Raw genomic sequence first — 12521 nt, 5'->3', positions numbered from 1 at the left:
ATGTTTGAATTAATATTTTTATATTTTAAATTTTTTAGGCAAAAATAATTAAAATCATAAATATTATATAAATATCTGTATACTGCAAAACCCTGTGATATAGCAAAAACTTAGTGATACAGAATTAGATATGTATATTTGTAAAACCCATGATATAGTGAAGCCGCAACAAGCGAGCCACAATATAGTGAGGGACGACTGTATTGGGAAGTAGGAGAGCTTGTTCAAATGAGAAGAGGAACAAGGGAGGGGGGAAGTGGAGGGGAGGATAGGAAAAGGGGTTTTAAAAAAGAGAATTGAAGAAAAAATAGAAATGAAGCATTTGTAAGTACAGAGGCAAAGATGGTTAAAGGGAGTGGAGGGGGATGGGGAAAAGGGAATTAAGATATATTGTGTACAGGTACAAATTCCCCATGATGAATGTGATCATTATGTATGGCAAACATGTACTCATAAAAAAAAAGAATAAACATCCCAGTTTAAATAGTCACAATTTATGTACAATAAAATTGTGGACGTTCCTTCTTATTTTGGAAAAAAAAATAAAGTTTCTGGCTTCTCATGTTCCTCTTGATCACCACCTGAGAGTGAGTCACCCTGGGCCACATGGGCACAGTGAAAGTCATTTGTAATCTCACGAAACTGTTTAACCTTCTCAGGCTGAGTTCCTTTGCAAACTGGTGAAGCTAGTTTATTCCCTGTCCTGCTTTCCTCTTGCTTTTTTTGCAAGAAGTTTTTTGTATAAAAAGGAAATTACTGCAAGGATATATTTTCATGATTTAACTCCCAAAGATTGTAATTTCCTTGGAAGCTGAGCAGAGAGAATAGTTACATCTAAATAAGCAAAAAATAATTGAGAAGTAAAATATTTACATTTAACATAAATATGTCTAAAAATCCAAAGAATAATAGTACAGGTCACAAATGAATGTTTGAAAATTCCAGTCCATTTCTCTGAAATAGGACTTTGAGGCTCTATCAATATGTGTAGAATTGTAGTGCTCGCTTCAGCAGCACATATAATATGTGTAGAATTGTAAAAAAAAAAAAAAAAAAAAAAAAAAAAAGATGTGTCATAAGTTATTGGCTTCAGTGTTTCTGTGAAGGATATTGTTGAGTATTTTTTGAAGTACTGGTTGAGCATTCATATGTCTCTTGAACTGGTCTTTTCATAAAATGTCTTTATTTCTCCATCTATTTGGAAAGAGAGTTTTGCTGGGCAAGTTCAATGGGTTGAACTTACTCCCTGTTAGGGCTTGAAATACATAACTCCAAGCTCTTCTGTCCTTTAAGGATTATGTTAAGTCTGTTATAATTCTAATTGGTTTACCTTTATAGGTGATTTTGTGCTTTCTCTGCTTCAAATTTTTGTTGTAGTTTTTGGATATCTGGCAATATGATAAGGACATGCCTTGGTCAGTTTCTTTTTTCATAGTTTTTTGGTGTTCTCTCATCCTCACTTCTATTTTTGACTCTTCCCAACTTTTTGAATTTTCCTATTATAATTTCCGTAAACATATTAATTCCATCTATGTTCTAATTTCTCTGTAACTCCAACTAGCCTTAGGTTGGTGTCTTTAGTGTTGTTCAGTAGCTGCTGGCTGGTCTTTTCTTGTCTTTTCTGGGAGTCTCCTTGAATACTTCTATATAATTTTTCATTTGTCAATTTCAGACTGACTGGTCTGCTGTGGGGTTCTCCCTGGGCTGGGTGTTTGGGCCACAGTATGTGACTGGGAGCAGATACTTATCTCATCATCTTCCCTGGACCGGATGCATAGCCCCAACCTATGACTAGAGGCATGTTGCTCACTTGGTTGGTCCATCCCCACATTTCCCTTTCTCTTATATCACAGACATTTTTATACAAGCTGTAAGATAATACGTCTTCCTTAGTCTAATTTTGTTACACATTCTCCAATGAATACTGTAGTTCTTTTCATTAGCATTTTAAATTACCATTCATGAATTTTACTTTGTACCTATTTACAGTTTTGTCTATGAAAGCAGTTTCAGGTTTCATAATGGTGTCTAAATACAATCAGAGGAAGAAAGCATGTATTTCCTAAATAATAACTTGAAAATAGATATATTTTCTGTGTTCTGTCAGAGCAAGTCATTAGATGTACATCTAACCCAGGTCTTCATACCCCACATCTGATCTAGTAGGCCCTCTCCATGAACCTGCTTTACAGACAGTGTAGAAATAAAACTGGGGTTAACTAGCAGGAGAACTAGTATGCCCATTGTGCTGGGTTATTATCAGTGAATTCCCATCTAGCATCAAAATTCCTGTGTGACAAGTGCATGTGGATAAAGAATAAGTGTTTGATGTCCAAGGCATGAAGTAAGCATTTGTGGGACTCAGCCTCATTTCAGTTTCTTATGAGTAGATTTGAGATATTTTGTGTTGTGAGTCTCACTCTTCTTCCTGGAAATATATTTCTGATGATTTAGAAGGCAGTGACGTTTGAGGATGTGGCTGTGAACTTCACCATGGAGGAGTGGGCTTTGTTGGATCCATCCCAAAAGGAGCTCTACAGAGATGTGATGTGGGAAAACTTTAGAAATGTGACTGCAATAGGTAAGGGAGATATTCTTTCTCACTTTTGCAATCAGAGAGCGTTGGTTTTTGCTCAGCAATGCAGTTTACTTTTTTTTGAATGTACACATATTTTCATGAATCTTCCAGACATGGGCACATTACACATGAATCTAATCGGAAGCTGATAATTTTTTTGTATTGTAGTAACTCATTACATTTCTTTTTCTACACTTTAGGGGGAAACTGGGATGACCAGCAAATTGAAGATGAGTACAAAAATTTCAGGAAAAATCTAAGGTAATTTCCACCCACAAGAATGTTCCTTAAAGGTCAGAAATATTAAAACCAAAGATACTAAACAAACAATGCCATGTTAAAAAAAAAAAATACAGAGAGCCAGGCATGGTGGCATGTGCCTGGAATCCCACCACTTGGGTGACTGAGGCAGGAGGATTGCTAGGAATTTGAGGCCAGCTTGTAATACATAATGAGTTCAAGGCCTGACTGAACTACATAGGAAGACTTTGTCTCAAAAATCAAAAAACAAACAAAATGAGGCCATGTTCAAATTTTGTTAATCACAGAATTTCTCCAAAGATGCATATATGTTTAATATCTAGAATCTGACAATTGAATTTTTGAAATTGTAATGGATAATAATAAACAAATTATTTTCTGTGCTTAAGATTATAAAACTTACATTAAATTGTACTTAGGCATTGATTATAGCTATATATTTTTAAAATTTTGTGTTTAGTTAGAGAGATAAGTGCATGGTATCATTATATATACATGTATTTTGAAAAGACTTTATCAAATTATGCAAATAATGCTATATGTATTTAAATGTGATACACACATTCACAATTTGAAGCACTGGTAACCTTGAGGAACTATTTAAAATCTAGATGAATACCCTGTTTGGATAATAGCTGTTTTCAAGCAATCCTCAAAAGCATTTAGTCTATTTATATTCCAAATCCAATATTAGAAGACACCTTCCCTTAATGTTTTGGAAACATTGTTGTAGTATAACATCTATGTAATGTGTATAGAAATTGCTCAAAAAGTAAAAATAGAAATTCTATTTTATCTAGCTGTATTTCTATGGGGTATATTCCCCAAAGTTAAAGTTATCATATTACACTGACACATGCATATCTGTGGCACATTCGTGCTCAGCCTGGGCAATGTAATGATTGAGGAGACTCAGTCTCAAAAGATAAATAACTCTGAGAATACAGCTCAGTGCTAAATCCTAGGTTCAGTCTCCAGCACTGAAAGTGATGCATTTTGTATATATAACAGAAAGGTATTCAGCCATGAAGGAGAATGAAATGATGTCATTTGCCAAGATATCCATGGATCTGGAACTGATATTACATTCAATAAGATAAACACAGAGAGTTCAATATCATGTTTTGTATTTTATTTGCAAAGTACAAACTATGAATTAAGTAAAATAAAGGAGAGATGTCAGAAATGAAAGAGGCAGACGTTTGGACATGTTGAAGAGGCTCACTGGAAGGATGAGCAGTAGTCATAGTCATATTATCCAAAAGGGTATGAAAAATAATCCCATATGGTATGCATATGTAGCAATTATTCAAACTGGTAGTAATCAGTATATATTGCAAACATATCACTTCTTCCCCACTCCCAAATGAATACTATGTTTTCTTTGACAGAAGTGCAGAGATAGATAAATGCTCTCTCTCTAAATTATGGCATCAACCTGGAGAAATGGTTTTTATGACTCCTGATACAAATGTATACATGAAACTGCTTGGTACAAAACCAGGTGAAAGCCTTGCATGTGGAAAGGCTCTGATTGGTCATTCATCACCGACTGTGCCCATCCTACATAACACTGGACTTAAATCATATGAGCTGTGTGGATTTGGACAGAAGCTGTCTAACTGTAACAGACATGGGATAACCTTCACTGAATTTCAGTCCTTGCAGAAACATGCAAAGACAAATCCTGAAGAAAAACCATATGGATATCAGCAATGTGGAAAATCTGATTCTGATTGCACTAAAAGAAGTAACAATGAAGAGAAAGCCTTTGTATATAAGCAGGATTTCAGAGCCTTTAGTACACTCAACTATATTCAAATTCAAGAAAGAAATCACAGTAAGGGGAATACCTATATATGTATAGAACGTGCCAAAAGTTTGACTTCTCATCAAAATATTCACAAGCATGAAAGATTCACTGGGACAAAATCATACATATATAAACACAGTTGGAAATCTTTAAATAATAACACTTTATTTGGTAAACATGAAAGAAGTCACACCGGGGGAAAACCCTACGTATGTAAACAATGCGGAAAATCTTTCAGAACACAGAGATATTGTCAAAGACACGAACAAATTCACACTGTGGAGAAACCCTATGTATGCAAGCAATGTGGAAAAGCTTTCACCACACACAGTTATTGTCTAATACATGAAAGGAACCACAGTGGGGAGAAACATTATGTATGTAAGCAATGTGGAAAAGGTTTCAGCACCCACAGTATATGTAAAAGTCATGAAAGGACTCACAGTGGGGAGAAACGCTATGTATGTAAGCAATGTGGGAAAGCTTTCACCAGACACAGTTATTGTAAAATACATGAAAGGATTCATACTGGGGAGAAACCTTATGTATGTAAGCAATGTGGGAAAGCTTTCAGGACACACAGTTATTGTCAAACACATGAAAGCATTCACACTGGGGAGAAACCTTATGTATGTAAGCAATGTGGGAAAGCTTTCAGCACACACATTTATTGTCAAAGACATGAAAGGACCCACAATGGGGAGAAACCTTATGTATGTAAGCAATGTGGGAAAGCTTTCACCACCCACAGTTATTGTCAAACACATGAAATGACTCACAGTGGGGAGAAACCCTATGTATGTAAGCAATGTGGGAAAGCCTTCACCAGACACAGTGAATGTAAAAGACATGAAAGGACTCACACTGAGGAGAAACCTTATGTATGTAAGCAATGTGGGAAAGGTTTCATGACACCCAGTCATTGTAAAATACATGAAATGACTCACACTGGGGAGAAACCTTATGTATGTAAGCAATGTGGGAAAGCTTTCAGAACACACAGTTACTGTCTAATACATGAAAGTACCCATACTGGGGAGAAACCTTATGTATGTAAGCAATGTGGGAAAGCTTTTGGCACTTATCATACACGTAAAAGTCATGAAAGGACTCACGGTGGGGGAAAACCCTATGTATGTAGGCAGTGTGGGAAAGCTTTCAGCACACACAGTTATTGTAAAATACATGAAAGAACTCACACTGGGGAGAAACCCTATGTATGTAAATATTGTGGAAAAGGTTTCAGTGCTCGCATCTATTGTCAAAGACATGAAAGGACCCACACTGGGGAGAAACAATATGTATGTAAACAATGTGGGAAAGGTTTCGTGACACCTAGTCATTGTAAATCACATGAAAGGACCCACACTGGGGAGAAACCTTATGTATGTAAGCAATGTGGGAGAGCTTTCAGAACACACAGTTACTGTCTAATACATGAAAATACCCACAATGGGGAGAAACCTTATGTATGTAAGCAATGTGGGAGAGGTTTCAGCAAACATAGTATATGTAAAAGTCATGAAAGGACTCACAGTGGCGAAAAACCCTATGTATGTAAACAGTGTGGGAAAGCTTTCACCAGAAACAGTCATTGTCAAGAACATGAAAAGACTCACAATGGGGAGAAACCCTATATATGTAAGTATTGTGCAAAAGGTTTCAGCACTCGCATCTATTGTCAAAGACATGAAAGGACCCACACTGGGGAAAAACCTTATGCATGTAAGCAATGTGGGAAAGGTTTCATGACACCTAGTCATTGTAAAGCACATGAAATGACTCACACTGGAGAGAAACCTTATGTATGTAAGCAGTGTGGGAAAGTTTTTAGCAAACACAGTATATGTAAAAGTCATGAAAGGACTCACAGTGGAGAAAAACCCTATGTATGTAAGCAGTGTGGGAAAGCTTTCACCAGAAACAGTCATTGTCAAGAACATGAAAGGACTCACACAGGGGAGAAACGCTATGTATGTAAATATTGTGCGAAAGGTTTCAGCACTCGCATCTATTGTCAAAGACATGAAAGGGCCCACACTGGGGATAAACCTTATGTATGTAAGCAATGTGGGAAAGGTTTCATGACACCCAGTCATTGTAAAGCACATGAAAGGACTCACACTGGGGAGAAACCTTATGTATGTAAAAAATGTGGGAAAGCTTTCAGAACACACAGTTATTGTCAAATACATGAAAGGACCCACAGTGGGGAGAACCCATATGTATGTAGGTAATGTGGGAAAACTTTCAACACAACTGTCAAGTACATGGAAGGACTCACAGTGGCAGAAACCCTATGCTTTCAAGTAATGTGGGAAAGCTTTCAGAATACACAATTGTCAAAACCATGAAAGGAATCACACAGTGTTAAAACCCTGTGTATGTTAGCAATATGTAAAAGGCTTCAGTTACTCTAGTAATCATCATAGACATTAAAAACTTAAAAGAGGAAATTAACTTTGATTATATAGTGACTTGCAGTGATATGAAAGGACAGTGCAGAGAACCCCTCTGTATATGCAATATTCAAAAATCTTTGAGCACACAGGTAATATTACCTGAAAGAATTTATAGAACAGAGAATCTGAACATGTGTGAACAATGTGGGAAATGTTTTATTTTTCTCAGTGCATTCCAGTTCATGAAAGAATTCACGAGGGAAGCCATATGTATACAATAAATATGGAAAACCCATTTTTTCACTTACCTTGAAAACCATGAAAGAATTCCCACTGTAGAGAAAGCCTATGTAAGTAATGTGTGAAAGCTTTGCACGCTTGTCATAACAGAAAGAAAATGTATGAACTGAAAATGAGATTTAGTATAAATACCAAATATGAGAAAGCTAAGAATCAGTAACAGAGACCAAGACAGTTGTGTTAGGAATGAGATACACTGTGTCAAAGCACACATGCAGAGACAGTCTTCCAGTATATTCATAGATTAATGCACTGGAGAGTTTGGTAAGTGCCTAATAATATTAAATTCAGAGTAAAGAAGCACATTTGCATCCAAGTCTTCAGTATGTGGCCTTTAAGGGACATTTTACATGCAAGCCATCACCTTAATTATTGGATAAAGTAAAATTCATACAATCAAATTGTACTGAGTCATAAGAGAAAGCTAAACCTTCATTTGTGACAAATGAGGTCATTACATGAGATATGCCATGGATAGATAAGTGAAAGCTTGATCATACTGTTTTTAGCATTTAAACTTGACCACTTTACAGAAACATAGTGATGGTTGCCACATGTGTGGGTGGGGAAGTTGAGAGGTGTTAATGAGAAAGCACAGTGTTTCCCTTGTAGAGTAGGAAGTGGCATAGATCCCATAGTGACTGCAGTGATTGATGCAGTGCCATATCGCATCACAATTTGCTAAAAGTAGTTTTTAGTGTTTTCTCTATATATGCAAAAGATAATTTTGTTAGGTGATGCAAATGCTACTGAGGAAGAATGTGGTAATTTCATAATATAAACAGCAACAGATTGTACTATTCACTCTCAATATATAATTTTGTTTTTTTTTGTTTAATGAAATGAACACAAAGTTAGCAAATAATATGACAGTGGTTTTAGGATATGTCCACAGAATTTCTCCTTCAATTTTTACAAATGTAATTTGGTTTCTACTGTGTTGATTTCTGGAAGTATTCAGTATTAGTTCGTCTGAAGGTTATAGAATATTATTAAACTGAAAGGATTCAGTATTGTAGTAAAATTTATACTTGGTTACTTGGAAATGTGGAATAGTTTTTGAGGATATATTTTGAAAAGGACATCACAAATTCATTTCATCCCATTTTGACAAGAAGTTTTTATATGTATGTATGTTCAGAAAACTTTCTACATTTTAAAAGCACTGAAGCTTATCTGATTTAATTCTCTTAACATTATGTGTTCAAGATATATCCATTTTCCTACAAGTGTCTTGAATTTATCCTTCTTTATGGCTAAGTAGTATTCTATTATGTATAGATACCATATTTTCTTCATTCATTTCTTCATGGAAATATACCAGGACGCAGAGAGATAGCTCGTTGGCAAATGAGAGGGAATCAGGAGGCCAAAGATGGGAAGAAGAGGAAAAAAAAAGGTTTGATGTCAGGTACCAACTCTTCACAATGAATACAGCCTTTATATATAACAAACATGAACTAAATAATGATAATTATATGAATAATGATGAGAATGAATTGGAGATAGGGGGTCTGGAGATAGGGGATCTGGAGCCAAAGAGAGGGGATCTGGAGGTAGGGGATCTGGAGCCAGAGGATGTTGAGAGAGGATGGGAAGGGAAATCATAAGAATCAAAATATTAAATACATATGCCTGCTCCTAAGATGAACATGAACTGTAATAATTTAAAAGCTTAATATTTAAATATATAGAGATATTTCATACTTCTTTCCATTTCCTAAAGATTTATCAGCGGATGTATTGAAAATATATAAAGATGTCATTCAGACTCTGGGAACCAATCTTCATGCTGCAAGTTTCTTTATAGTTTTGAATTCCATGTAAACATTTATGTTTGTCACAGGCTTCAACTATATGTATTGACACAGACTAATTTAAGCAGCAATCCATTGCATACACTTCCATTGGTTACCCAAGGCAGTGATTATGTGAGGAAGAAGAAATAGGTATACATGTGCATCAGGACATGTGCGTCTATCAGGTTGCATTAGCAAATGGAAGCATGTAATTTTTTATTGATCCTACTATGGCTGTTGGTATACCATACCATTCACTAAAGTATATTTATAGACCTTACCTTAATGCACTGTAGTAGATGTAACCAAAATATCATACAGTTGTTCACTCTATGAAATAATTATTTTTCACAGTTGTGAAGCCTAGGAAATGTAGTATCAAAGCACTGGCAAATTAAATATCTAATGAAGACATTGTTTACATATGATGACTTCCAGCCAAATGGTCACAGGCAGGGTGTTGTACAAGGTGTCTTTGGCCTCTCTTTCATATGTTTATATGTCATTATTGAGGGCTCTTAACCCATGACTCAAGTAAGTCCCAGAAACTCCACCTCCTTATACCATCAGCTTGGGATGTAGGTTCTAAAACATGGGTTCTAAACATGGGGTAACTAGACATCCAGAACACAGAAACCATTGTATGTGGTTATATACTATATTGAACAATGTAGTGGGTGACACGAGGTTTTGTGCATCCTCCAGCAGTTATTATGCTGATAAGCAGTACACACTTAGAAGTACTTTGAAGGCACAAATTTCAGTAATCTTTTTCAGTTAGAATTTAGAAGAAGTAATGCAATTATAGATGTCATGAACTGAATTAGAAAGTACTCCTGAAGGAAAGATGAATTTGATCACCATGTATTTTGATATCCTCAAAGTAAATATTAAAAGTAAATGACAGGGATTTTTGCCAGGCTCATAAAATAATTTCCCATATTATCAGTACCTGCAGCTTCCTGAGATGATGAAGTGCTTACAAGTGTAAAAAACTTACAGAGGACAGAGAAAAGAATGTTAAGGATGCAGTTTTTGAGATTATCAGAGGATCAGCATAGAATCTGCACTGTGGTGGCAAGATTTAATTTCACAAAGTCAGGCAAGTACAATATATTTCCTAATGCAATTCATTTCCCCACTTACGATGTCCTTTCCAGAAAGGACAGGAGGTTCAGCATGGGCACATCTCATTGCTTAGCTCAAATACCTGATTTCTAGCAAACCCACTCCATTAACTTCTCCCAGTGAATTCTACATTATCCAAATAACATAACCCTACTTGCCATTTTCCACTTCCCCCTTCTACCTCATAGTTTAGTGTACTAATGTCTTCATTGGCTTCTTTCTCTTTCAAAATAAAAATATCTCATTAGATTTTTAATAGCTACATTTCATATCTGTGGACTCTTTTTTTGCATCTTTCAGACTTAATTTGTAATATATGTGCTAAAGACCAGAATTCTTTGTTTAGCAAGCATGTCAGAATTTCAAGTCTGCATTCAATGCCCTGTAAAATACACTTAAGAAGAGAGGTCAACCAATATGCAGATCTTTATCCATGCATTATACTTTGAATCTTTTTAAGGACCTTTAATGGTACAGTTCTGATTGACAAGTTTTACTGATTTGATCCATGTAGTCACCTGTCTACACCAGCTGTGAGATTCAATTCTTTAATAAATTATCCCCAAAAAGGATTTCTGTGCACTCAACTTCAACGTGCTCTCAAGTAACTACTCCCAATATGCTGCTTTCTTAATCTTCTGGAATGGGAATAATGGATTTCTCATTCCAATCAAGAATGTAAATACTTTTCACACCCGGGACAAGTCCAGGAGACATCAACATAAAAGTTAGAAGTCACACACCTGATATTTCTGAAATGTTACAAACTGAAGTAAAAAAACAACTCCATGAAGCTATAGAGGAAATCAGATCAGAAATAATCTCTCAGGTAAAAAAAGAAATGACAACCATAAAAAGAATTGCTCAGCATATCTAAAGACATAAATTAAAAACAGAGGGACATAGGAAAATGATGGAGACCTAGAATGAACAATCTAGGAAAGAATTAGAATGCCTGAAATAGATTCAAAAAGAGATCCAGTAAATTTAAAATTCCATTAAAAGTTGATAAAATAGTTTGAACAAAACTGAAGATAGACATTCAGACCTTGAAGACAGGACTGCAGCTAGCAAACATGAAAGGTCTCTTAAAATAACAAGGAACCAGGAAATAATTCAACAGCTGCAAGATGATGGAAAGAAAAATAATATAAGACTGATGTCAACAAAAATGCAAGAGTCAACACAAATGATATAAAAAAAGCTATTTGCAGAAGTAAGGGAAGAAAATTTCCCAAGCATGGAAAAAGAATCTGACATACAGTAAAATGCCTATGGAACTCCAATTAGCCATAACCAAAGTAAATCTACAACCAGATTTATAGTCAAGGTTTTGGAAATTGAGGACAAGAACAATATTAAAAGCTGTTAGAAAAATAAACAGATCATCTATAAAGGAAAACCCATCAGAATCACAGCAGATTTCTCAACACAAACCATCAAATCAAGAAGAGCTAGGAGTGAAATATTTCAGGTCCTCAAAGAAAACAACTTTCAACCCAGATTGATGTACCCTGCAAAATTATCTTTCAAAATTTGTGGAGAAGTAAGATACTTGACAAAGAATAGCTGAAGAAATGCATGAACACCTAACCAATACAAAGAGTATTGAAGGATATTCTAGAAAGAGATAGTTATTACCATTTATATAAATGGCCTCAATTCACCAATCAAAAGAAAGACTGGCAGAGTGGACCAAGAAATAAATTCAACAATATGCTGTATACAAGAAACACACTTAGCTCAAAAGGAAATTCATAGACTAAAAGTCAAAGGATAGAAAACAGTACTCCAGGCAGCAGAAACCGAGAAAAAGACAGGAGTATCTATTCTATTTGCACACAATGTGCACTTCAAGAATTATCAAAAGTGATAAAGGTCACTACATACTCCTTAGGGGGAAACTTCAAGAGGAAGACATAATAATCATGAATATATATTCACCAAATATGGGAGCACCCAATTATATGTGGCAAATATTAGTAGACATGAAAAATCAAATAAGCAGTAACACAGTTATAACAGGGGACCTTAACACCCCACTGTCACAAAGAGATAAATCAACTAGACCAAAACTCAGCAAAGAAATAACAGAACTAAACCAAACTTGTAAACAAATGGACTTAGTAGATCTTTACAGTGTTCAACCCAAAAATATCAGAGTATACATTCTTGTCAGCTGCATGCAGAATGGTCTTTAAAGTAGACCATGTACTAGCCCATAGAACACGCCGAAGTCG

The 12521-nt window shown here is 35.5% G+C and overlaps 1 protein-coding gene across 2 annotated transcripts in view; it reads left to right on the top strand.

Annotated features, from left to right (window-relative positions):
- The window catches only part of LOC102020940 (zinc finger protein 14-like), a 25554-nt gene extending 14701 nt beyond the window's left edge, over positions 1 to 10853 (top strand). The window contains exons 2-4 of one of the 2 annotated variants that reach the window (XM_005387113.2): positions 2458 to 2581; positions 2779 to 2839; positions 4231 to 10853. In XM_005387113.2, the coding sequence (XP_005387170.1) occupies positions 2458 to 2581; positions 2779 to 2839; positions 4231 to 6889 (2844 nt within the window). In that variant the 3' untranslated portion in view covers positions 6890 to 10853. Of the gene's footprint in view, positions 1 to 2454; positions 2582 to 2778; positions 2840 to 4230 lie in introns of both variants that reach the window. The other variant, XM_005387112.2, reaches the window with a different exon arrangement.
- Positions 10854 to 12521: the final 1668 nt, after the last annotated feature.

This window comes from Chinchilla lanigera, unplaced genomic scaffold (genome assembly GCF_000276665.1).
Source record: "Chinchilla lanigera isolate Chin_1 unplaced genomic scaffold, ChiLan1.0 scaffold00028, whole genome shotgun sequence".
In the NCBI taxonomy this organism is placed as follows: Eukaryota; Metazoa; Chordata; class Mammalia; order Rodentia; family Chinchillidae; genus Chinchilla; species Chinchilla lanigera.
Note: the sequence above shows the minus strand (reverse complement) of the source record. Positions and strands in the feature narration are given on the sequence as shown.